Genomic DNA, 24,664 nt, shown 5'->3' with positions numbered 1-24,664 from the left:
TAGCTACAAAGGCTGCGAGGTCCGCAAACAATTACAACAGAAGCTTTTTCCCAGATTAAGAGAAAAAAAGAAAAACGAACTTATTGCAGGTACGGAAGAACCACCAAGCAGACCAACAGTTAAACTCACCCAGCCCAACGTAAGTTATGCACAAACAGTAAAAGGAGGTAACGCGTCAGCGCAACAACAATATACGGAAGACAGAGACATAAATAATAACAATAATAACCAAACTAATATAAAACTAGAGGAAATAATCATTAAACTAATGGAAAAAATGGACATTATGCTCAACCTGTTTGCTACAGTAATTGCTAAAATAAAATAATGGCTAGCATACTTAAAATCGGTGTATGGAACGCTAATGGCTTGGCTCAAAGAACTAAAGAGCTAAAATACTTTCTTTACGAACAAAACATAGATGTTATGCTAATCTCAGAAACTCATTTTACCAAAAAAAATTATCTAAAAGTATATTATATACGGTACGTATATTTACAGTACGAGTACAGAACATTTGAATGATATCATCTATATATATAACATAGAATGTCTGTATGTATTTATGTATGTTCTTTGTACACTCTTAAACTATTCGACCAAAATTTTTCCAATTTTTCGGGAAATAATTAATTAAATTTCAAAGAATTGTATATAAAACAGGGGTAAAATTTCCTGGGGAGTGCCATAAAGTGTATAATTTTTTGTTACCAATTTTTTGGGAAACCGGTATCAAAAATTTTTCAAATTTTTAGAGAAATAATAGACCGAATCTTAAAGAATTGTATATAAAACAGGGGTAGAATTTAACGGGAAGTGCTATAAATTGTATAGTTTTTCGTTACCGATCTTTTTTGGAACCGGTATCCGAAATTTTTCGGGAAATAATTGACCGAATTTCAAAAAATTGTATATAAAACAGGGGTAAAATTTCCTGTGCCATAAAGTGTATAATTTTTCGTTACCAATCTTTTGGGAAACCGGTATCAGAAATTTTTCAAATTTTTAGGAAAATAATAAACCGAATCTTAAAGAATTGTATATAAAACAGGGGTAGAATTTAACGGAAAGTGCTATAAATTGTATAGTTTTTCGTTACCGATCTTTTTTGGAACCGGTATCCGAAATTTTTCCAATTTTTCGGGAAATAATTGACCGAATCTTAAAGAATTGTATATAAAACAGGAGTAAAATTCTCGGAGAGTGCCATAAAGTGTATAATTTTTCGTTATCGATCTTTTTGGAAACCGGTATCAGAAATTTTTCCAATTTTTTTGGAAATAATTGACCAAGTAGAAAAAAATTGGTTACGACATGTTTAATCCATGAACACTCCTTATGTTTGTTCACAATAAGGATATTGAAACATAAACAAAGTTGTTTTAAGAAAAACGACTCCCGGGCGAAGCCCGGGTAACCAGTTAGTGTGCTATATGAGCAATTTGCTTCAAACAATGATTTATTTAATATTCGTTACATTTTTCAGCAACATCTTATGCCCGGAGGTTCTATTGGTGTTTATTAGTGTTCCATTGGTGTTCAGTTTATATATTATTGATGGAAATAAATTACATATTGTTGCTGCAAACAGTTTGCAGCAACAATTTACATATCTTTGCTGTAAAAGCATCATATGTATGAATCCTAGACAATATACGATTCATGTTTATGCAATGTTTGTGGCAACAACACATAAATTGTTTTCAGTAACACGTTTGCATGATTTTGCACACTCATGTTTTGCTATCAAGGTAACTTCAAAGTATTTTCGAAGTGTGCCGAAGTGATCGAAGTGTTATGCAAATATCTTTTTATTTAGAAATGGCACGCAAGAATTCTCAACGTGTCAATTCTCAACGTTTCTTGCTTCTGATAGTACAGGCGAGATATAGGAAAAAGCGGTGGTAAATATTTCTTTTTACACAGCCAACCCCGATGATCTTGACCTTGACATATGTTGTCAGGGGCATGATCTTGAGTAACTTTTTCTTATAACTTAATCGTCACTCATTGCTTGTTTAAAAGTTATAAACAAAAAAAGTTTGAAAAATATACGAATTTATGTCACTACTAAGGGAGGTAATTTGCTGATATGTGTGCTGATGTGTGTATAGACAGTACACATGTAAGTGGGAGAGAGGCGGTGCCATGTTTAATACGTTGCTGAATGATTGTAATTAATGTATTTGCAGTAAGAAGATCTTTTACTGGGATAATAATTGTGCAACTATGTTACAAACAAGGTCTATTATTGTACAGTTCGGGTTTTCAACTTTTCACGCAAACTGAGGTCCACCCCCACCCCCTGTTTGCGGGGGAGGGGCAGTAGTCTCATTAAATATGCACCACCCTCTTTCTCCAAGAAATCCACTATAAGCCTGCCCTCCCTATTCATTTTTTTGTCCTTTGACCGTCTTATTCCTAGATTCCCTGTCCCCTCATTTTTGTCCTCTTCGCCTACCTCCCCCTTCCTTTTCTGTCGTCGCGTTAAAATTCCCCTTATCAGTGTTCTAACTCCTGCCTCTCTGTCCTCTTCCCACTGCTCTAAACTTTACAGCGCCTTCTCAATGCCCTCTCCTGCATGAACTCCCACTATCCTCCATCTCTCCTCCTCACTATCCCTTACCTCACTCTACCCATCATAATCCCATCTCCACCCCCACAATCCTTTCTCCCTTCTCCACCACAAACACAAACACACACACACACACACACACACACACACACACACACACACAACTTCTTCTTAATACCCATAACCATTCCCCCCGTAGCTTTTTCCTTCTTGTTTTTTCTCTTCGCCGCTTGCGCTCTCCACTCACCCTCCTGGTAACATTTTTTTTATTCTTTTCCACCCTCTATCATCTAGCCATGTTTCCAACAACACCATTACATCCCATTTCTTCAATCCTGACCAAAACTCTTTATCTTTGTTTTCTAGCCCTGCCGCGTTCTAAAAGGCAACACTCCACTCCTTCCCTCCCTACCTCTTCTCTCCCTCTCTTCTCTACTACTCCTACTCTGCTCTCCTCTCTTTCCCCCCATCTCTTTCCTTCTTTTCTTTCCTCTCCCATCCCTTAAAACCTTCTCTTTCTCATCCCATTTCCAGCATTGCTCACTTATCCATAGCTTTCCGTATCCGATCCTCACCCTTCTTCCCCTTCTTTCCTCTTTTCTCGCGATTTCCTCTAACCTCCATCTCATTTTTCTCTCTTTCCACGTCCAGTCTTCCATAATCCTCTCCTTCCTATCTTTCAACTCTCTTTCTCTTTTTCTTCATAACCTCCTCTACGTTTCTTCTCATCTTTAAAACGCTTAGCACCTCCTCCACCGCTCTTCTCTCATCTTCCCTTCTTTTATCTCCAAACCTTCTATTATTACATTCTTCCTCCTCTCTTCACGCTCCTTCTTCTCTAATCTCCTTTCCAACTCTCTTATCTTATCCCCCATTTCCCCCCTTTCCTTTTTTGCCTGCCTTATCCCCTTTCCTTCCCCTCTCTCTATTTGTTTCCAACTTTTCTACCTTTCTTTCTAAACCACTAATGCAGTTTATTATCTTCTTCCTCTCCTCCTTCCATCTCCTCTCCTTCTTCTCAGCTCCTCCATTTCCTCTCTCAACCCCTCCCCTGCTCTCTAAATCCCTCCTTCACCTCCTCCATCAACTGTCTAAAATCCTCCTTCCACCCTTTCATCCTTCTCAATTCTTTTATAACCTCCTCCACTTCCTCCCTTCACTCACTCTTCTCCTTCTTTCCTTTGCCTGACGATTTGGGGGTCTTTTTACTATCCCTTAGCTAAAGCTTCTTCCTCCTCCCCTCCCTCCCCAGCATTTTCTCTCTTCCTTTTTAACACGTCCTCTACCTTCCCGCTGCTCCCGCTTTTTACTTCCTGCGTCTTCTTCTCCCCTTCATTATACTCCATTCTCCCAATCATTCTATTCCTTCTGCCTACCGCTTTCTACCTTTCCGACTCTTCCCTTCTAGTAACTCCATAGCCTGCCTTTGTCTCAGCCCCGCGCACACTCTATACTTCGCGTACTCCTCGACTACCTCCCGCTCAACACCGTTCTCTCTTTACGCTTCACGTACTTTTTGTTCGTCCCGCTCTCAAGCACGCTTCCAGCACTCTTTTCTCCCTCTCCCCCTTTATTTCACGGTCTCCCTCCACACGTACTCTCGCTCCTCGACTCTCTCCTTCTCACATACACACCTCCACTAGCCTTCTTCTACGCTCTCACACTGCCGAAAAACACACGTCTAACCGCCACATGACAGTCTATCGCACCGGAAGCGGAAGTCCTGCTAAAACTATAATTAATGCTATCAGTAAGAAACGCAATACTAACATAGTAGCAACAACAGGTAAGGCCCCGGACACACACTTTTTCGTAACAGTAACAGTAGGATTTTGACCAATCGCGTTGCTCGATTCGAAAACGTACGGCCGTACGTTCCCGAATCGAGTAACACGATTGGTCGAAATCCTACTGTTACTGTTACGAAAAAGTGTGTGTGGCCAGCTTAACATTGTTCATAAAAAGTAAAGTGAAAAATTACTTTACAAAATTGGCGACGCAAAGATTCTCCCCAGCGCATCTGGTGACCGCAAGTTGAACTGACGTAAATCAGACAAATTTAAATTGTCATGTAAAAGCTAAAATTCGTAAACGATGAATACTAGCTTTTTGAAGCAAAATCTTATTTTTCCTACATCATGTTATTTTAAAATATAAATAAAGAGAAATTAAGAATAGTTTCTTTAGTAAAGAGAGTTATAATGGAAAGTTGTAAATAAGGATGGTACAAACCAAACTTTCAAAGGAACAGCTTAACTAGTAGTGAGCAATAACATTAAAAAATATTTTGTTTTGGAAATGTTTTATTGTACGAAACTTACCAATTTTATATCACATAACTAACAATTGTAATAATCTTTAAGTCAGTGGCAACCCTGAAGCAGTACAAAATTTCTTAAATATTATAATTACACATTTATTAAATTTTCTAACACAACTATTTGTACAATTTAATTTGATTTTATTTAATTCCATTGAAATTTCAATTTTATTTCTTTTCATTAAAAGTAAATAAACTTATAGTATAAAATTATAACAATTATTCACATAATTATGGCAAACACCTAATCAAATTTATTTATTATTATGATTAGTGGTGCAATATTAATAGAAATGTAAATGAATCAATAAAAAAATCAGGAATTTATTGATATAAAAATTCGTAATAGTATGGCTATGAGAGTCAAACGCAGTTGTCTGTGCGTAGATGATCAGAATCACTGATTTATTCCAAACCCATTCCAAATAAATTAAAATCAAACGTTTTATTTTCTTATTTATTTGACCGACACGTTTTATAATTTGACTTGACCTACAAGTTTACAATTTTCATTGTTTATACACCAAATCTTTATTAGTTTTATTTCTTACTTATTTGACCTACACGTTGTATAATTTGACTTAAAACGTCTGCCTGTTAATACCGTTTCGTGCGTCGTGCCGTCGGGATCTCAGAATCCCTTGTACAGATTATACATTTTCCTTTGTGATGTTCACACCGCATTTATATACCCGCCTTGCTTGGCTTATTTTGATGCATTTGTTCTCCAGACTATTTGGTAAGTTACCATAGAATTTTTAATTAATACCTGGTGTAATAAGGTAACTATTTTTACAGATATGGATCTAGTAGTCTTTTTCAATTTCGTTTCTTGAAATCTCCAAGCAGGAAACTTACCACGTTGGAATGGAGAACTGTGCAATATTTTAATTTTATTCGTCGTTTGATATCGCTGAAGATGGCTTGATCTATAAGCTGAAACGTTCGATTGTAATTCATTTGGAATGGATTTGGAATAAATCAGTGATTCTGATCATCTACGCACAGACAACTGCGTTTTACTCTCATAGCCGAATATCATCATATTACGAATCATATTACGAATTTTCAATTTCGAGAGTCTTAATAACTTATTATTTTATTGATATGAGTTGAACCACAACTAACCTACGAACAGTCTGTCTGTTTTACGCCAGTTTCACATTTTGCCACCAGGAGCGCTCGCGAAATCTTTGCGTCTCCAATAACTGGGGAATTACATTGATAAGCGATCACTTTTCGTATTACTTTGAATCATTATGGGTCCTTACTTGACACAAGGAAGAAAAAACTGACGTGCAATGCGTAGTACGGTTGAATTGCGCGAACATACATGAACAAGAAAGATCAAGTCAAACCAGGTATTTTCTATCTAATCACCTCACAATTTTGATATATTATATAATTGTGTTACAATTTATTTACTATAACATACATGTTTTTATTTGCAAAAATAATGTTAATAAAAAATATTTATTTATTTAAAAAATTTTTTTTAAATAAATAAGTTTTTTAATTGTTACAACAATGTATAAAAATAATTATAGCACTGATACAAATTAAAACAATATAGTAATCAAATGCGTATACATTGCATAATTCATTTCTTTGATTAATATTAACCAGATATCAGTTTTTTGTAAATATCTCAAAAATTATAAATTTTAAGGAAAAAAATGACGAAGTACGTTTTGTAGATCTCGATCAGATCTACAACTTTGATCTCTTGAGTTTTTTTTATATTTCTCATAGTTTTTGAGAAAAACTTATTTGTTTACAGTTTCACGTGTATATTGTTTAAAAAAACATAGAACGGCAAAGGCGATTTTGGTGGATTTTGGATATGTATATATTCACTTTATTGTAGTTACCTCTCGGTTTTACAAGGCGTTTTTACGGAACGTACTCAAACCGTTACATATCCTCTGTTCTCATTTGACTCTATACAATCCAAAAAATCCAAAAAGGGTCCACTTATACCTCTCTTACTGTCAATTGACTCTATACAATCCAATCATTTGGCTCTATACAATCCAAAAAAAATCCAAAAGGGGTCCGCTTATACATCTCTTACTATCAATTGACTCTATACAATCCAAAAGATTCCCCCCTTAACTCGTTCCTCCCCATTTTTCCTCCGTTCCCTCTGGTTTTTGTAACTTTTCTCTTCATTTCCTTCCTCCGTTTTCTTCTAGGTTTTCCTCTCGCGTTTTCCTCCTTTCTATTTGTATTCTCATCTCTTTCAGTTCCTTTTTGATTTCTTTAAGTCTGCCGCTCGGTTTTCTGTCCTACCTCCCTTATTTCCTTTATAACTTCCTTTATCCAGTCCGTCTTTTCCCTCCTCTGCTCAGTCCTCGTCGTCCTCTCCTTTCCTGTCATTTCCATCTGCCTCTCTTTCATTACGTTCCTTTTTCTCAGTACTGTCTTCTGAATTTCTCTTTTTTTTTCATGATTTCGTCTTCTTCGTCCAAACTTTCTTCCTCAACGTCGCTATCTTCATCATCTTCCTCGTTGTCACTGTCATCGTCATCTTCCTCTTGTGGTTTGCTTTTGCTCTGAATATGTTTCTTTTCTGCTTTCGTTTTACCTTTATCATTATTTCTGCTTCTAACCTCTCGCTTATCTTACTCGCCACTTGTCCGTTCTGTATTTCTCGCCTTCCACGCTTTCCGTCAGTGCGCCAACCTCATAGCCTCTCCTTCAGGTCTGCCAGCCCTGCCCGCTCCCAGCGCCGTCCTGTCTCTCTTCCTGGCTTCACTCTGCGCGTGCGCCCGCTCAGCCCGTACCAGACCTGCTCGCTCTCCGTTCCGTCCTGTCTCCCTTCCCGGCCCTACTCCGCGCGTGCGCTTAATCAGATCGTACCTCTCGCCTGTCTCTCGCCGCTTGTCCGCTTCGTTTCCTTCGCCTCCCCCGCTTCTCGTCAGTGCGCCAACCACATATCCCCTCCTTCAGGCCTGCCAGCCCTGCCCGCTCCCAGCGCCGTCCTGTCTCTCTTCCTGGCCTCTTCCTCGCTCCACGCTTCCACGCGTGCGCTCGTCGCTCGTGCCTGAACCGTTGCTGAGCTCCGGTAACTTAGCCGGTCAACTTCGACTTTATTAATTTTCATATTTTTTTATTGTTTGTTGGTCGTTTGTTGGTGATTGTTGGCCTAATTACAACGTTTGTTGGTTTTTAATTTTTTTTTAAATTTAAAAAGAAAAATTAGCATTAAGTTAGCCGGAAAAATTTTATTTTTAATTTCAAAAAAGCCTAATCGATGCGTAATCGTTTGCTGATGATTGTTGGTCTAATTTTAGCGTTTGTTGGTTTATTATTAGTCTTAAAAACGAAAAAAAACGAAAAATTATCTCACATATTAAAGTAATCAAAGATTGGTTTATTTGCCTACGACTTAAGCTTTATTTCTATCAATTTAAGGCTAACATCTATAAAACTGCCATATGAATACGGGCCTTAACATCGGCAGAAAATCGCGAAAAGATCAAGAAACATGGTGTATAAGTTTATAAGTTCTACTTTAAACATAAAATTGTGCTTAAAATGGATTAATTATGAATTTATCATTTTCTTCCCATGAACTCTTCATTCAAGACGCCTAATTGTCAAAGTACGTATAAAATAAATGTCAAACTTACCATATGTGCTAAAAAAAATGATAGAATAAAGTATATCATACATACCTAAATGTGATCACTTAAAAACATGATACAGTGTTTCATGATATGCGCATTATGTTTGCGTTTAAAGAACTAAAATTTAAATAAGTTGTATTTTTATAAATAAAGATTATTTATGTGATCATTAAGAATATATATTATTTTATAAGAATATAAGCTCTAACCTGATTGAATTTACATAAAATTGAAGAGAATTCTCGTATTCATACGTGAATATACGTTTCCTAGTAGAATTTTCTTGAAAAAAAACCTACTTCTCCAATGTATGCTTCCGTTTCTCACTTGTGGAAAGTGTTTTACTGTAAAAATTATAGATTTGTTTGAAGTAACAAAACGTCATTTTTTTTTAAGAATCTTATTATTTCATACAATTTTCATATAGATCCTAATGTTCATGTCTTTTACAATAAATAAGTACTATATGTATCTCAGGTCTATATTCCACTTCTTAGCAAGAACTATTCTTACAAATTATCTGCACAAGTTTCTTAAAATATAGTTTACTTACTAGGAACTCGAACTGGAGCTTTACGTTACATTGAAGTGCTATGCATTAGCAAACAGTATGTTTATATATAGTGAAACCGAATCTATAAGCAATATAATACATATACAGAGTAAGAGTTAGAGAATAGAATTAAATTCGCAGTTTACAAATAGTTTCGATTTACGTTGTACAAAATTAATGTTATAATGCATATAAACTACGTATATTCATATATCTATATATATATGTATAGATTATAAATAATACTTTTCTAGCGTCTAACTTCTCTTTATCATCTTTCATTTTTCAATAACTTCCTGAAAGCTAGCGTCAGTGTTATAAAATATAAGAACGTATATGGGCAAGAAAATAAAATGAATAATGCGATAATGATTTTAATCCTTTTCTCGTTATAGCACAAATGTGTTGTTAGGCCAAACGTTCTGTATCTTACAGCCATGGGTGCCACGAGGGATCCATTCTGCAAAGATTGTCATGGCTATTGGCAGCGGCTACTAGTGTGCTGACCTTACTGTCAATGCTATCGAAATTCGCGAGAAAATTTAGTCTACCGACAATCGCGTTGACCGCGTGGTTCACCATCTTTATCAGAAGTTCACCCTTTAGATCGGTCGGCTCTTGTGATGTGCCCTCGGCGTCTTCTTGCCGTTTATGGTCCGCGATCACTTCATCCCGCAAAATTGTGCGAAGTATAGCATGCAGCTGGAACGTGGGCTGAACCAAACAGCGCGCTGTGGCGATCGCGCTAGCGGTCAATGGTCCGCAAACTCCTGCAAAAGAATTAACATCGTGAAACCTGAAAGAATTTGGCAACGGTCTGCACAGTAATGAATATCGGATTTACTACAAGTATTTCTATATAACATTTGAATTTATCCAAGCACAAGGGATGTCTATATCAAGATATCTTTATTTTCACGTCGACAGACGAGAAAATTAAGATTGTGTCTGACTGACCTATAGTTGTAAGAAATTCGAAGATATTGGGCGTCAAGCGGAAAGGTACCGGTCTCTTTGCATCTAACTCTCCGGAGATGTCATCGATGTCGAATTTGAAATACGCGATGTTGATTAGACTGCGCAATTTCCAAAATCTATGTACTGAACTACGTATGCATCCTTCTGCGTATCAATATTCAGAACTTCCGCTCGATAAAGAGCTCTATCTTCAGAAAATATAGCTATAACTGCTGAACCAACCTAAAAAAAGTTACACTTTTATTAACTTGATCACAGTAAAAACAAAGTAACACTAAATATGCATTATAAAGAAATATATAACTTTACCTTTTATTTGAACCTTGAAGATTTTGTAAAACAGGTGCAACCTGTAACATAAATTATAAAGGAATATATATTAAAAAATATTCCTTTATAATACGCAGACAAGAACAGGTGACGAAGAAAAACCACCGAGATTTGTCTTCTGCGCAAATACTTGCTCGCGCTTCTTTCTTCTTAATTGCAACAATTGGTTTCTACGTTCATCTTTCCGAAGATTCTTCTCAAAATGCTTAGATGACTTTCCGATAACATTCTGTTTATCTATGCAAGAAAAAATAAAATATAAATCCTCTTATAGCGTTTTTCACTGGCAGAGCTGGTACGCACTCAGTGCACATTAAAGCTGTTGTACACTGATTTAATCTCTAATATTCAAAGTAAAATGCAAATATTTCGACTGATAAAATACGCAGCACATTTTTTATCAAATAATGCAATCATGATTTAACCTGTTTATACTAAGCATACACATTACGTTGATTTGTGTACGACGGCTTTAATGTGCAGTGCACTAAATGCGCACCAGCTCTGCCAGTGAAAAACGCTATTAAAAATCAAAGAACGTTCTGCTCAAAACATTAACATATAGAATTCTACATTAATTACCTTAATCTAATCTCACTCGGTCTCTCGTTGAAATGATGACGGCGCAAAAAGACAGGAATCACGAACCACCATGTTTCTTGATCTTTTCGCGATTTTCTGCCGATGTTAAGGCCCGTATTCATATGGCAGTTTTATAGATGTTAGCCTTAAATTGATAGAAATAAAGCTTAAGTCGTAGGCAAATAAACCAATCTTCGATTACTTTAATATTTGAGATAATTTTTCGTTTTTAAGACTAATAATAAACCAACAAACGCTAAAATTAGACCAACAATCATCAGCAAACGATTACGCATCGATTAGGCTTTTTTGAAATTAAAAATAAAATTTTTCCGGCTAACTTAATGCTAATTTTTCTTTTTAAATTTAAAAAAAAATTAAGAACCAACAAACGTTGTAATTAGGCCAACAATCACCAACAAACGACCAACAAACGATAAAAAAATATGAAAATTAATAAAGTCGAAGTTGACCGGCTAAGTTACCGGAGCTCCGTTGCTGCGCCTCGACGCCCCGCAGTGGTGCCAACCCGCTCTTTTGGAGGGGCCGGCACCCCGCGCCGTCTCGGCCGCAGCCGGGGTCTTCGTGTTTTGCGCCATCTCCTCTCACTGTTTCCGTCTAGCGCTGCTACTTCCCGGTAGCGATCTCGCCAGCACGCCTGCGCGTCTCTCCGTCTCCATCGTTCTCTCCCCCTCCTCCCGCTTTCCGCTTCCTTCTTCGGTCCTAACCTATAAGTCTCTTCCTTCCTGGAATCCTCTCGTTCTTGCTTCACGGACTGTTCCGTATATTCCCTTCATTTCCTCTTCTTCCTCTATGCTTCCTCCGTCGATCCCATCGCTCCCCCGAGGGCTTCCTTCCTTTTCCTTCCTTTTACTCCGGTTTCACTACACTTTCTTCCATGAGCCGACTGTTCGCTCCAACCGTCCAACCGGAAGCCCGATTTTGGATATGTTATTCAGTATATTTTTCTGAAAATTTTAAGCCTAAAAACGCACGTGATGCAATTTTTTCCGGGTCAAATCATATCTTGCCTGTACTATGACGTCATCAAACAAGAATATAGAAGCCGCGAGTACCCAAGAGTCTTAATACTTTAAAGTAATTAAAGTTTATATCGTATTAAAGTATATATCGAACAAAGATACTCAAATCAAAGGGATCAAGCAGCACGGTTGAATTTATTGCAATTATACATTCTCTCACTAAATACAACATTGATGTGGCATATCCCAGACAGCACACGATATCCTATGAATGTCCATTTTATGTCCGGAATGCCCATGGACGTTATATGGGTATCCATAGAATATTGGTGCTGGGTATATTTCACACAAATTGTTTAAAAAAAACGGGATAAAAAGTTTTTATTGGTTCATTTTGTACATTATTTTATTTTATTAGTAAGATAAATTTGCTAATCTTAATTTTAATTCTCTTTAGCATTTAATTGGTCTACTGTTTGTAGAGCATCGCGGCGATTTTGTTTTTCAAACCTTCATTCTTTTTATACAAAAGATATAGCGAATAAGTGTACATCAAAATATAAGGTAAAGAACCTAAACTTAACATTTATTCTTTGATATGTAAAATGATGATATTACATATATACACTGAGATTCGATTTATGAAGGATTTATACTAACGATTAGTTTGTCATGTTCGCATATTATAAATAATTTCATGAAAGGGGCTAGCGAACCAAGCTCGTTCGTAGTGCTTTATAATTATATCTTACAATCGACGAATAATATTTAGACCGTCGTGAGACAGGTTAGTTTTACCCTACTGATGACCAGTCATTGCGATAGTAATCCTGCTCAGTACGAGAGAAACCGCAGGTTCGGACATTTGGTTCACGCACTCGGTCGAGCGGTCGGTGGTGCAAAGCTACCATCCGTGGGATTATGCCTGAACGCCTCTATATAAGGCCGTATCCTGCTCTCTAGTCAAAGGTGGCAATGATATCTCTAGGAGTCTCGTTATATAAATATCGTTATAGGAATATTATATCTCGTTATAGGAATATTATATGTTTATTCGTCGATTTTTAACGATAGCTGGGTTCAGTCCGACATTTATCGGCTCGCAGTTATTGAAATATTATTCGTCGATTGTAAGATATAATTATAAAGCACTACGAACGAGCTTGGTTCGCTAGCCCCTTTCATAAAATTATTTATAATATGCGAACATGACAAACTAATTGTTTATATTTACGCGGGCGACATATAGTGTCTTACATGTATTAACCTGTTATTGCGATAAATATAATCACATGCCTCGGTGGTCGAATTAGTACGACGCCCTACACGGAATGAGGGAAGTTCCAGGTTCGAATACTGGCTGAGGTAATATTTTTCGTAATAAATTTAATAATTTAAATAAAATAATAATTTAGGACTCTCGAAATTGGAAATTCGTAATAGGATGGCTATGAGAGTAAAACGCAGTTGTCTGTGCGTAGATGATCAGAATCACTGATTTATTCCAAATCCATTCCAAATGAAATACAATCAAACGTTTCAGCTCATAGATCGAGCCATCTTCAGCGATATTAAACGACGAATAAAATTAAAATATTGCACAGTTTTCCATTCCAAAGTGGTAAGTTTCCTGCTTGAAGATTTCAAGAAGAACAAAATTGAAAAGACTACTAGATCCATATCTGTAAAAATAGTTCCCTTATTACACCAAGTATTAATTAAAAATTCTATGGTAACTCACCAAGTAGTCTGGAGAACAAATGCATCAGAATAAGCCAAGCGAGGCGGGTATATAAATGCGGTGTGAACATCACAAAGAAAGTATAAACTGCACAAGGGATTCTCAGATCCCGACGGCACGATGCACGAAACGGTATTAAGAGGAAGAGGTCTTAAATCAAATTATACAACGTGTAGGTCAAATAAGTAAGAAATAAAACTAATAAATATTCGGTGTATAAACAATGAAAATTGTAAACGTGTAGGTCAAGTCAAATTATAAAACGTGTCGGTCAAATAAGCAAGAAAATAAAACTAATAAATATTCGGTGTATAAGCAATAAAATTATAAACGTGTAGATGGAGACAATAAGAAATGAAACTAAAAATTCTATGTATAGGCAATGTCAGGCGGTACGACGCAAATTGTTACTCTGGGCATGGTTTACAATTTATTTAGAATAGACACTTATGCATGGTGCATAAACTCTGTATCCGTTTGCAAGTTGAGACTATTTTTTTGTAGCTTGATATGAGACATCTCTGAAACAAGTCGTTTTCCTAAATATCGTCCCCTATCTAGAGTTTTAACGTTCTCCCAATCAAATTCATGGTCGAAATTAATTCTATGTTCAGTAATAACAGACTAGGTTGTTATATTTCTGCGAATGTGGTTACGATGTTCCGAAATTCTCGTTTTTAATTGCCTCATCGTCTGACCAACATATGACGCATCGCAATTTTTACATGAAATTTTATACACCACATTTTTATTTGATTGGGTATAGGGAGAATATCATTCTGCACTTTAATAAACTTATCAAGTTTATTCAAACTATAGAATGACAAGTTAACATCTGTAACAGCTCTTTTAAATTTTTCGAGATATATTAAAGACATATGGTACTGTAAACCATATACGTTGTCTCTCTTCGTTTGTTGGTGGAGGTTTATTCTGTTTTCGAGTGCATTTGTTTAGCAGAGATTTAATTCTAGTATTAATAGTGTTAAAAATGAATGTCAACGGGTAGTCGTTTTCTAAGAGAATGTCTATTACGAATTTAAGATTTTTTAAATAATATTTTGGATGTGAAAATTAATAATTTTTATTAATAATTTAATTTAATAAAAATGAGATGCTTATACAATTATACATAAGTATCAAAGATTATATCAATTTAGAAAAGACCAAATTCCATGGTCGAAACGTGACGATTAATCCGACCAAAACCAATGGTCGAATTATCACGACATTGCCAAATGTTGTTGATTAAAAATAAAGTTTTTTTTTGTTAATCACTTATTGGCGGAACAAACATATACTTTTCTCGATTTATGTTGATTAGATATTTTTATTTATTAAGGGGATCCTATAGCGAAGGCCGAACTTTCTCGATAATGTCAACATTTCTAATCCTGTTTTCTATGTTATTGGCCTATATCCGTCTTTGTCTAACTATTGATATCTGTCCTTGTCCGATTGCTACGCCATTCTCGCTACACTGCTCATCCTATCAACCTGCATGTGCCTCTGTTTAATAAAACTTTATTAAAGAAAATCTTTTTTTTTAGGCTTTGAATCTTAGTTCTATTTGCACAATATTGTTTCTACGTGTTGTCCCTAGTGCAAGTGTATCATTTTGTATATATAAACTGCAGTATTTTTGTTTAAGCAAATATTGTCGTCAGGTGACAGCTGTATGTGCTCAAATTTTGAATTTTTTTTTTTGGTTTCTGATATGAAATTCTGTGTTATGCCCTAGATTTTTATGCGTACTTTAATTTTATAAAAGAGTTTTGCAATTCTGTAAAGCCAATTCAAAGATTTCTTAAAAAAAAAGGAATGTCGGTAATTACTGCCACTAGATAGATAAATGCATACTTTATTTACCCCAAGGGGTCTTAAAGGGCGTTTTTAAAGGGACGTACCCAACCCTGTACATTTCATACATTCTTGTTTCCTTCCCTGGCTTTTGTGCAATCTTACAACTCATTTGCAAAAAATCTAAATCAAAATCTAAATCAAAACCAAAATCAATCTCATTTAGATCAAAATCAAAATCAAAAAATAAAAAACATTGTTTAATCCGGCCGTATTCTCCCATAATTTCCTCCTCCTGATGTTTGCTAGACTTCCTTCTTCCTTATTCGTCCTTTGCTTTTCCTCTCTTCCTTTCTTCTTCATCCTCGTCTGTGTCCATCAGCAGGCTCTCCTCTAGTTTGCTTGCTATCTCCTCCTCCGCAGATCTTCTTGGTCTCCCGCCATTTTTCTCCCTCCTTTTCTTTTTCTTTTTCTTCTTCTTTTCTTCTCTGAGTCTCCTCTCTATAGATTTGTCCTCGTCCATCTTAACCTTTAGCCTGCTCCCTTCCCTTCTCCTCGCGTCTAACACCCTCCATTTATCCTCCTCGCTTCCCATCCTCACCAGCATCGTCAGCCATTCTCCTCTCAGCCCTATCACGCTTACTTCCTTCACTTCCACCCTTATCTTCAGGCCCTCTGTAAACAGCTGCTTCACCTTCTTCCAGTTCGTTCTCTTTCCTATCCATCTGTTCTTCTCTATCCCTATTATCACGTTCTTCTTCCTTCTCTCGTTATCATTCCTCCCATCGTCATCGAACCACCATTTCCTTTCCTCTAGCCTGCCCCTGCTCTCTTCGCTATCGTCTCTCTTCCTTTTCCCTGTGCCTTGTTCCAGTCTACGTACTTTTCTTCTCAATCTCTCAATCTCCTCTCTCTGATCCTTTATTTCTTCCTTCAGCCCACTCATTATCTCATTTGTTTGTTCCTTTATCAACTTCTCCAGTGTCTTTTTCTCTACTATTACCTTCGCTCTGCACTCCATTCTTTCCCTTTGTCACGTACTCTCCTTCTTTCTGGCCTTATCTGTAATTAAACGATTATTCTTACCATCTACCAAGTAACCTTCTTTTCCTTTCTCCTCTCTCCGCCCTACCTCATCTCCTCTATCGCCTTCATCCATTCTTCCCCCTCTCCCTTTTCGCCCAATATCCTCCCTACCACGTCCTGCCAACTTTCTCCATCCCAATCCTCCCATCTTGAACACTCTTCCCAGACGTGTTCCCACGTCTCCTTCTCCTTCTCACGTATCCTGCATTTATCTTCTTCTTTCTTTCTTTCTATCTTCTTCTTTTCCCCAGTATAGTCCCTCCCTAACTTCGTTGCCTAGTCTAAACCTTGCAATTCTGCTCCATCTTGCCTCCTCCCATCCCTTCTTTAGATAATCCGGAATCCCGCCCTTCTTTATAAACTTATACCACCTATTGTATCTAGATTCCATGATTTTTTCCATCCCTTCGTGTCTTTGCTTCGATTTCTCCTTATATTCCAATACCTCCTCTACCAACTCCTCCTCCCCTCCAACTTCTACACCGATCCCTTCCAAGTAATCTTTTCTCTCCTGCTTTCATCTGCCTATTATCCTTTCCTTCTTTCATCTGTCTTTCATTTTCTTCAAACATTTTTTTGCTATTTCTCTTCCCTTACCTTCTTCCAGCTTTCTTGCGAACTTCCATGCTCTCTTGCTTGCTCTGGCTCTCATTTTTTCCCTTTCCAGTTCATCTCTAACCATGTACCCTGGGGTTTTCCAATTTAATCCGACTATCCATCTGAGATATCTCTCGTGTATCCCTTCTACCTCCCTCCTTTCCTTTCATCCCCATATTTCTGCCCCGTATCCCATCACCGTCCATATCAAGGTATCGTATAGCCAGATCCTTCTTTTCCAATCTTTTTTCCACATCCTCTTTCTTATCCCCCAAACTTCTCTCATTACTCTTGCCGCTTTTCTTCTCCTTTCTTTAACCCTTAACCCGCAAACCTGGGTCGTTTTCGTCCGGGCAAAAATCAAATGTAGTTGTAACTTTTGAAAACGGGTAGAGAAGGCGCCACTGCGCATCCGTAAAAAAGTTATGCTCCCCGAGAACCCGCCTACCGAGTTTCAAGGCGCCAGTCCCCCTCCGGCCGTCACAGGAGACACGTCAATTCTTGAAAGGACGAAAACGACCCAGGTTTGCGGCGAACGTTGCCCAAAAGCGTAAGTAATTTTTTTCGTTTTAAAGTATTCATTGTGTCCGTAAAAGTGTCACAAAAACATCTGACCGCGAAAAAAAAATTACAAAAATATTTTTGTTCAGTTTTTCTAGGAAATGGCGCAATGGTCGAGCAAGGAAGTTTCTCCAATATTGCGTCCTCGCGAGGAGAAGAATGTTGTGACCCTTAACTATTGACTTTTTATTGATTTTATTATTAATTTGTGAATTATTATATATTTATTACTGTTTTTACTACAAAATTTGGGGCTAATTTATTGGCAATTTTGAGGTCGCAAACTTAAGCATTTAATTTCAAAATAATTGCATGCAATATTTTTTTTATGAAAGCTACACTCTTCCCCTTCAATTTCCTTTTTTATTCATTTTGATATCTTTATTTGTCTTAAAGTTATGATTTTTTGAGTAAACAAATGATTTTACCCTTAGTTGCTCCATTTTTTAAATACTGTGAAAAAATTAAATTATTTATAATTTTATGATTGATATTTCAAAGTGAAGCTTTGAAACACCTTCATGAATTTTTTCAAATTTTTTGCAGCCCTTAAAAACACTTAAAAAAAACGTCAGGACAAAAACGACCCAGGTTTGCGGCGTAAAGGTGCCAAAAAAACGTTTGCGGGGCAAGGGTTAATGTGCGCCTCCTGCCCTCCATTCTCCTTCAATGTGTACCCCAGATATTTGAACTCTTTAACCCATGGTGTAAGGATTACATGGTGTGCTCAATTGCCTGGGGGAATTCGGGTAATGACGTCACTCGTGTCGAATTGTGTAAACAGAGTAGCAAACGTCTAGAAGTAAAACATTTTTGGTGTTGTAATATTGGCACATGTTCATGCATTCTTGTCACACTCATGCCGCTTATGCCACTCGTGTTTGTTTATGTATAATCATAAGTCAAGTTGTACATATATATGGTAATTAGAAGTACGGTACATTGTTTTGTGTGGTAAACAGTGACAATATATAAATTTAAAATAAAAATGGTGCGATGTATTGTTAAAAGTTGTAGAAATAAAACAACGGGGGTTCGTGTGAGGAAACTGTGAATTTTTTTCAGCTACCTAAAAATGAAGTGATGCGGGAAGGATGGCTGAAAAAAATAGGAGGCTATGTTTTACCACCAAAAGTTGAATTTTTATCATTTAATTATCGTTAGTACATGCAAAAGAAGTCTTGTTGACCATATACAGCATTTTTATTTCAATTATATTGAAAGTTGTGTGTCTGTTTGGAAAAATGTAATTTTCTGTCCTCATTTTACTTAATTTATTTAGACGCAAAAGTATCATTATAAACAATTAATGTAGAATAACTAGGATATGATTTTCGTAGTTTTTTAATGACCTTTCTTGTAAAAATATTCATTTAGACGAGATATTATTGTATGAGGACAAAAAATTGTTTTAAAGTTTTTAATGTACATTTTTCAAAGAAAGGACCCTTTTTAAAATTCTGAAAAAAATCACATAAAATGTTATATATATTGCCTTTATGACAGTATAGTTGAAATTATGGGATCAGGTCGGTTTGCAATTAAAAATCGACTTAAAAAAATTTAAATAAATAGAATTCCTCTGAATAACATGTGAACTGTATAATAGAGAGGCCTTATTTTTTCTGAATTCAACCTGAATTATCTCCCTCAATTTTGGTAAAAAAAAAACATTGTTTTCTGTCATTTTAAAGATAATTTAATGTTCTACAAGACGCATTAATCCAAATAAACAAAATTTCAAATTTTTACGACAAATAATGTCCGACAATTTTTTGCTATGTTTCCACGTTTTAAATCGGCTACCGCCGGCATTAGCATTGCCCAAGATGTACCCTGTGGAGTAGTATTCTTATCAAAGTCTTATATATAAACCATATCTATATAAAAATAGGACTGTCTACGTGTCTACCAATAATTTATCAAAAAATTATTTTTTAGCAAATGTTTACAATTTTTGGTATAAGTATAAATAATAATGTCGGTGTTAAAAAAAAATATAGTGAAATTATTTAAAAGGGCCAAGTTTCATATGTAGATAAAAAAATAAATGTGGTATTACATTGTCCTTCATTCTAACAAAGTATTTTTTTAATACCGACATTATATATTATTTTATACCAAAAATTGTACACATTTGTTAAAAAATAATTTTTTTATTGTCATTATGGTTGTTTTTTTATTTCCAGATTGTCATACATGTAAACAAATGATTGTATGAAATATCAATACAATAATTTTTCTATTAATATTACTTTTTGTTCTAATTTTTTTTTAATGACAATTGTTCAAATATTAATGTATATATAGGAAATCAACAACATAAATTTCACGATTCAAAAATTCGCAGCAAAAATATAGTAAAATATGAAATGCCAACAAATTGGGATTTCTTTACATATTCTCCTTTCTAATTATCATGTCAAAAAATGTAATACCAATCGGAAATTAATTGACATGCATTGAAAGTTTCAGTACATTGAAATGAACATTCAAAAATGAATTTCAGTCAATTCATAGGCTTCCAAACTTCTCATGCTTTTAAATGCATTCCTTGTTATACAATGCGTATCGATTGATGCGCAAGCATTTTCATTTTCATTACATTGAAATGCGTTCTTAATTTCGTTAATTGTAACTAACGATTCCCTCTAACATCACTGAAAGAATGTTTCAAAATTATATTTATATAAATATAATATTAAATCTCTTGTTATTAAACATTTTCAACTACCTTTTCAGAAGAAAAGTCCAATTACGAATAAAAGTTGTTATACTAATTATTTTTGCTTCTTTGCATTTCTTTTCACAAACATTAATCACCTCTCTCTCTTCAAAAATATCAGTAATAATATTTTAAATGTAAAAGGTGTGACGACAAATTTTTTTCCAAAGATCTGATTGTCGTGTATCGACTTTCCTTTTAAGCGGTTTATTGATGTACCACCTTGTGTTGTAAACAAATTAATTTGAAATAGGTAAAATTATTGAAACAGAAATAAGAAATGTAATCAAAAATACATGAAATTGTAACAAGTAATTAATAAATTATATTAAATTTCAATAATTTAATTTTTCGTTGATTATGTATACCTATAATTAGTTATATTATACTTCGCCAATACATATTTTTAAACGCCAATTTCATATCAAATTAATAATTGTTATGTTACTTTTACGGGCAACAAATAATTAAAAAAAAAACAATTGATTCGAACGTATGACCCCTGCATTCGAAAGTTATCGCCACATCCTTTGAGCCAGTAAGATACTAGAGTGCTTTTATACGTAATATATACATTATCATCGGGCAGAAGGTTAGGCTTTGTTCATGCCATTAATCGATGACAATAATTTTGTCTTTTTGCGTTAATTCATTCAAAACCAGTAAAGGAAAAAATAGTCAGAAGCATTAAAAAATTCGAAAAAAGGAAGTATTGCAATTTTAATACTATTAAATTCTTTGTACATAAGGCTTTACAAGTATTATTTTTTAAAATTTTCTTTAATACTTTTCCATTTGTTGAGAAATCATTAAAGCCCTAAACAATAATACTTTTCAATAATTTTTAATAAATACAGTATAACGTATCTTCAAATATCATTCATCGTTGCAATACATTTTCAGGAGGCAGTTTTGCAACATAATCCGTTCAAATTTCCTATTTCCTAGTTACTTTTAGTGGTGGTACCACTGCTTGCACAATTCGACGTGAACAGCAGGAGAGAGAAACGAATTTAGAGAAAGAAAAACACCAATTGAGCACACCATGTATCCTTACACTATGCTTTAACCTTTTCTAATTTCTTTCCCTTCCATCTCCATTCATACTTCTTCTTCCTCCCTCCTCCCTTCCTAAATCTCATTATCTTTGTCTTCTCTATACTCAGCGTTAAACCCTTTCTGTCTAAATACCCCTCTAGCCTGCTTATCATAGATCTCATGTCCTGTTCCTCCTCCGCTAGTACTGCTATGTCATCTGCATACAAAAGTATATATCTTCTCTCCTCTTAATCTTACACCCCCCATCTACCCTTTTTCATGTAATCCTCTATGTCTGCAATTAGTAAATTAAACAGTATCGGGCTTAGCGGGCATCCTTGTCTTAATTCTTTCGCTATCCAGAATGAGTCCTCTCTTTCTTCTCCCTTTCTCACGCTGCTTTTGGTTTCTTTCAACACTTCCTCTACCCTGTCTATCAATCCTTGCCTTACTTTTCTCTCTTTCATTGCCTTAATTAAGACTTCCTTATCTACTGAGTCAAACGCCGCCTTCAAGTCTACAAAGCACTGTAGCACTGTCGTCTTCTCTTTCTCATTTCCCAGTTGTCTGTTTATCAGGTAGTTCAGTGCAAATATTTGATCTATCGTCCCCATTCCTTTTGTAAATCCTGCTTGGTTGTCGGGAATCAAGTTCTTTGTTTCTACTTCTTTCCTTATTCTTTCTGCTAGAACCGCCGTGTATATCTTGTACATCGAAAACATGATCGTTATCCCTCTGTAGTCCTTCATCTCTCTTCCTTCTCCTTTATTCACTATTGGTATTATCTCACCTTCCTTCGAATGTTCCGGCCAGCCTTCCCCTCTTCATACCCGTTTACATATTTCCCATATTCATCTCACCATCTCTTCTTCTCCAAATTTTCATGCCTCGTTCGGAATTCCGTCCTTGCCTATTGCCTTCCCTGTTTTCAATTTCTTAATTACGTTTCTAACCTCCTCCAGTTCTATCTCTTCCTCTTCTTGTCTGTTCCTTCCTTCTTCTCCTTTCACAACCCTGTTCTCCACGCCACCCATTAGCTCCATGAAGTATTTTTTCCACTCTTTCAACTTTATCTCTTCGTTCATCCTCTTCCTTCTTTTCCTTACTCTACTTATCAACTCCCATACCTTAACTTCCGTTCTCGCCTCTCTTATTTCTCTGATCATCCTATCCTTCTCCTCCTTTTTTTTCTTTCACATACTTCTCTATACTTTTTCCTCCCTACTCTATATATTTCCACCTCTCCTTTTCCTTTTCTCCATTTTCTTAGTTCTCTCCTCACTTCTCTCTTTCTCCCCTTGCGCACTCTTCATCTCACCATCCTCTTCTGTTCTTGTTATCTCCTCTACCCTTTTCTTTTTCGTTCTCCTCTAATACTCTTCTTATCTTCGACGTTCCTTCCTTTATCTCATCCTGCAACTCTCTATTTCCTCCTATCTTCCCTAACCTCTCACTGAATTGCGTTTTTCCTTCTTCGTTCCTCTTCTTTTTATCCTTTCCACCTCTTTCCTTCTCTACTTTCTCCTTGCGCTACCTCTTATTCATAGCATTAAAGGGTGATGGTCTGAGTCTACCCTTTCTCCTACTTCTAGTCTTTCCACTTTTCCTCTGATATCCTCATCTCCTATAATGTAGTCTATAACTGTTTCACCTTTTCCTCCTGTGTATGTGCATTCTACTTCCTCATCTTCTTTCGTACCTCCAATTAAGATCATCCATCCTCTTTCCTCGATAAATTCTAGTAGTGTCCTGCCATCCTTATTCACCTTCTTGTCTTTAGATTTTCTCCCTCTCTCTTTCCCTTTTTCCTCGACTTCCTCCTCCCATCCTCCCTCCTCTCTCGTTCTCGCATTAAAATCTCCACCTATTATGGTCCTTACTCCTATTTTTCTCTCCTCCGTGCACTTCTTCAAGCCTTCTTATCTATATCTTTGTTTATATATACTTCTATTATTTTCCAGATTTCTTCTCCTATTCTTATCTTAACTTCTATTTTTCCTTCTTCCTCTTCCCTCCTTCTTCCTTCCTTTATCTCTTCTAACCCACTCCTTATTCCTACTAACATGCCTCTGCACGCTCTACCTTTCCTATTCCTCCTGTTCGCTATCTGTACTCTCCATCTAAATTCTTTTGGTAACTTTTCTTTCACCTTCTCTCATCCTTTCTCATCCATCCATGTCTCCATCATAACAATTACATCCCACTCCTTTATCCCTTCCCAGAAGTCCTTATCTTTATTTGTTATACCTGCTACGTTCCAGAAGACCACCTTCCACGTCTCCTCCCCCCTCCTGTTTTCTCCTTCCTCTCCCTCTTTATTTTCCTCCTCCTCCTCTCTATCATATCCTCAAGTGACTTTCTCTCCCTCCTCCTTTATACTTTCTCCGTCCTCCCTGACATCATCTGTAGTGTTCAGTCTTTCTTCTATTTTCTTTCCCCCTTCCTGTCTCCCCTCCTGTGTCTCCTCCTTCCTTCTCTTGTTTCTTGTGCTTTCCATTTCTTTGTCCTCTTTCTTTTCTTTATGCCCTATGAAAGTAATTCCTCTCCTCTAACCTTCCTTTACTCTCGTTCCATCTCCATTCCTTGTTGTCCTCCCATATTTTTTGGTAACCAATCGTGATTCTTTTTCCTTTCTCTCTCTTCTCCCTTGCTATCTTTCTTATCTCTGTCTGTATCTGTCTTTCCTCTTTGGTGAGATCATCATCCAGAAAACTTCATAATGTCTTTTTTGGATTCCCAGTTTTTGCATCTCAGCAACCTCATTTTATTGTCTCCATATCCTATTTCTTGTATTTCTTCAGTGATCCCTTTTGTTTTGTTTAATTCTTCCATCAGCTTTTCGAATTTCTCTTTCCTTTCCTTGTCGTTTCCCATTTTCTCTTCTTTCACGATTATGTTGTTTCTCCTCCTTCTTCTCTCCGTCATCTCCATACTTCTTTCTATCTCCTTCATTTTCCCTATCAACTCCCTGCCTTCATTCTCTTCTGCGTCCTTCACATCTATCTTCTCTTCTAGCTTTTTTACCCTTTCTTCTAGCGCTTCTCTTTGTTTCTCCCATATTTCCTCGCTCCTCTTTAATTCCTCCTTTAATCCCTTAACTTTGTTTTTTATTTTCTCTTTATCTTTTTTCCTTTCCTTCTCTTGTCCCTCCATTTTCCTTAAT

The 24,664-nt window shown here is 36.1% G+C and overlaps 2 protein-coding genes across 5 annotated transcripts in view; one reads left to right on the top strand and one right to left on the bottom strand.

Moving 5' to 3' along the window:
* The window catches only part of LOC139821150 (uncharacterized), a 128,541-nt gene that overhangs the window by 78,975 nt on the left and 24,902 nt on the right, over window positions 1-24,664 (top strand). The gene's annotated exons all lie outside the window — the stretch shown is intronic.
* Window positions 8,436-11,125, bottom strand: LOC139821151 (transformation/transcription domain-associated protein-like). 4 transcript variants are annotated; one of them, XR_011734202.1, is made up of 6 exons: window positions 10,971-11,125; window positions 10,523-10,625; window positions 10,368-10,408; window positions 10,038-10,280; window positions 8,737-9,850; window positions 8,436-8,644 (listed from the first exon to the last, which is right to left on the bottom strand). XR_011734202.1 is itself a non-coding variant. In XM_071791981.1 (4 exons), the coding sequence occupies exons 2-4, from the start codon at window positions 10,415-10,417 to the stop codon at window positions 9,510-9,512; spliced, it is 510 nt and encodes a 169-aa protein (XP_071648082.1). In that variant the 5' UTR covers window positions 10,418-10,625; window positions 10,971-11,124; the 3' UTR covers window positions 8,995-9,509. The 4 variants fall into 4 exon arrangements, 1 of the variants encoding a protein (XP_071648082.1); XR_011734201.1 differs by having other exon boundaries at window positions 8,630-8,644; window positions 10,494-10,625; XR_011734200.1 differs by having other exon boundaries at window positions 8,630-8,644; window positions 10,368-10,625.

This window comes from Temnothorax longispinosus, chromosome 10, assembly GCF_030848805.1.
Source record: "Temnothorax longispinosus isolate EJ_2023e chromosome 10, Tlon_JGU_v1, whole genome shotgun sequence".
NCBI lineage: Eukaryota > Metazoa > Arthropoda > Insecta > Hymenoptera > Formicidae > Temnothorax > Temnothorax longispinosus.
This window is presented reverse-complemented; position numbering and strand designations above follow the sequence as displayed.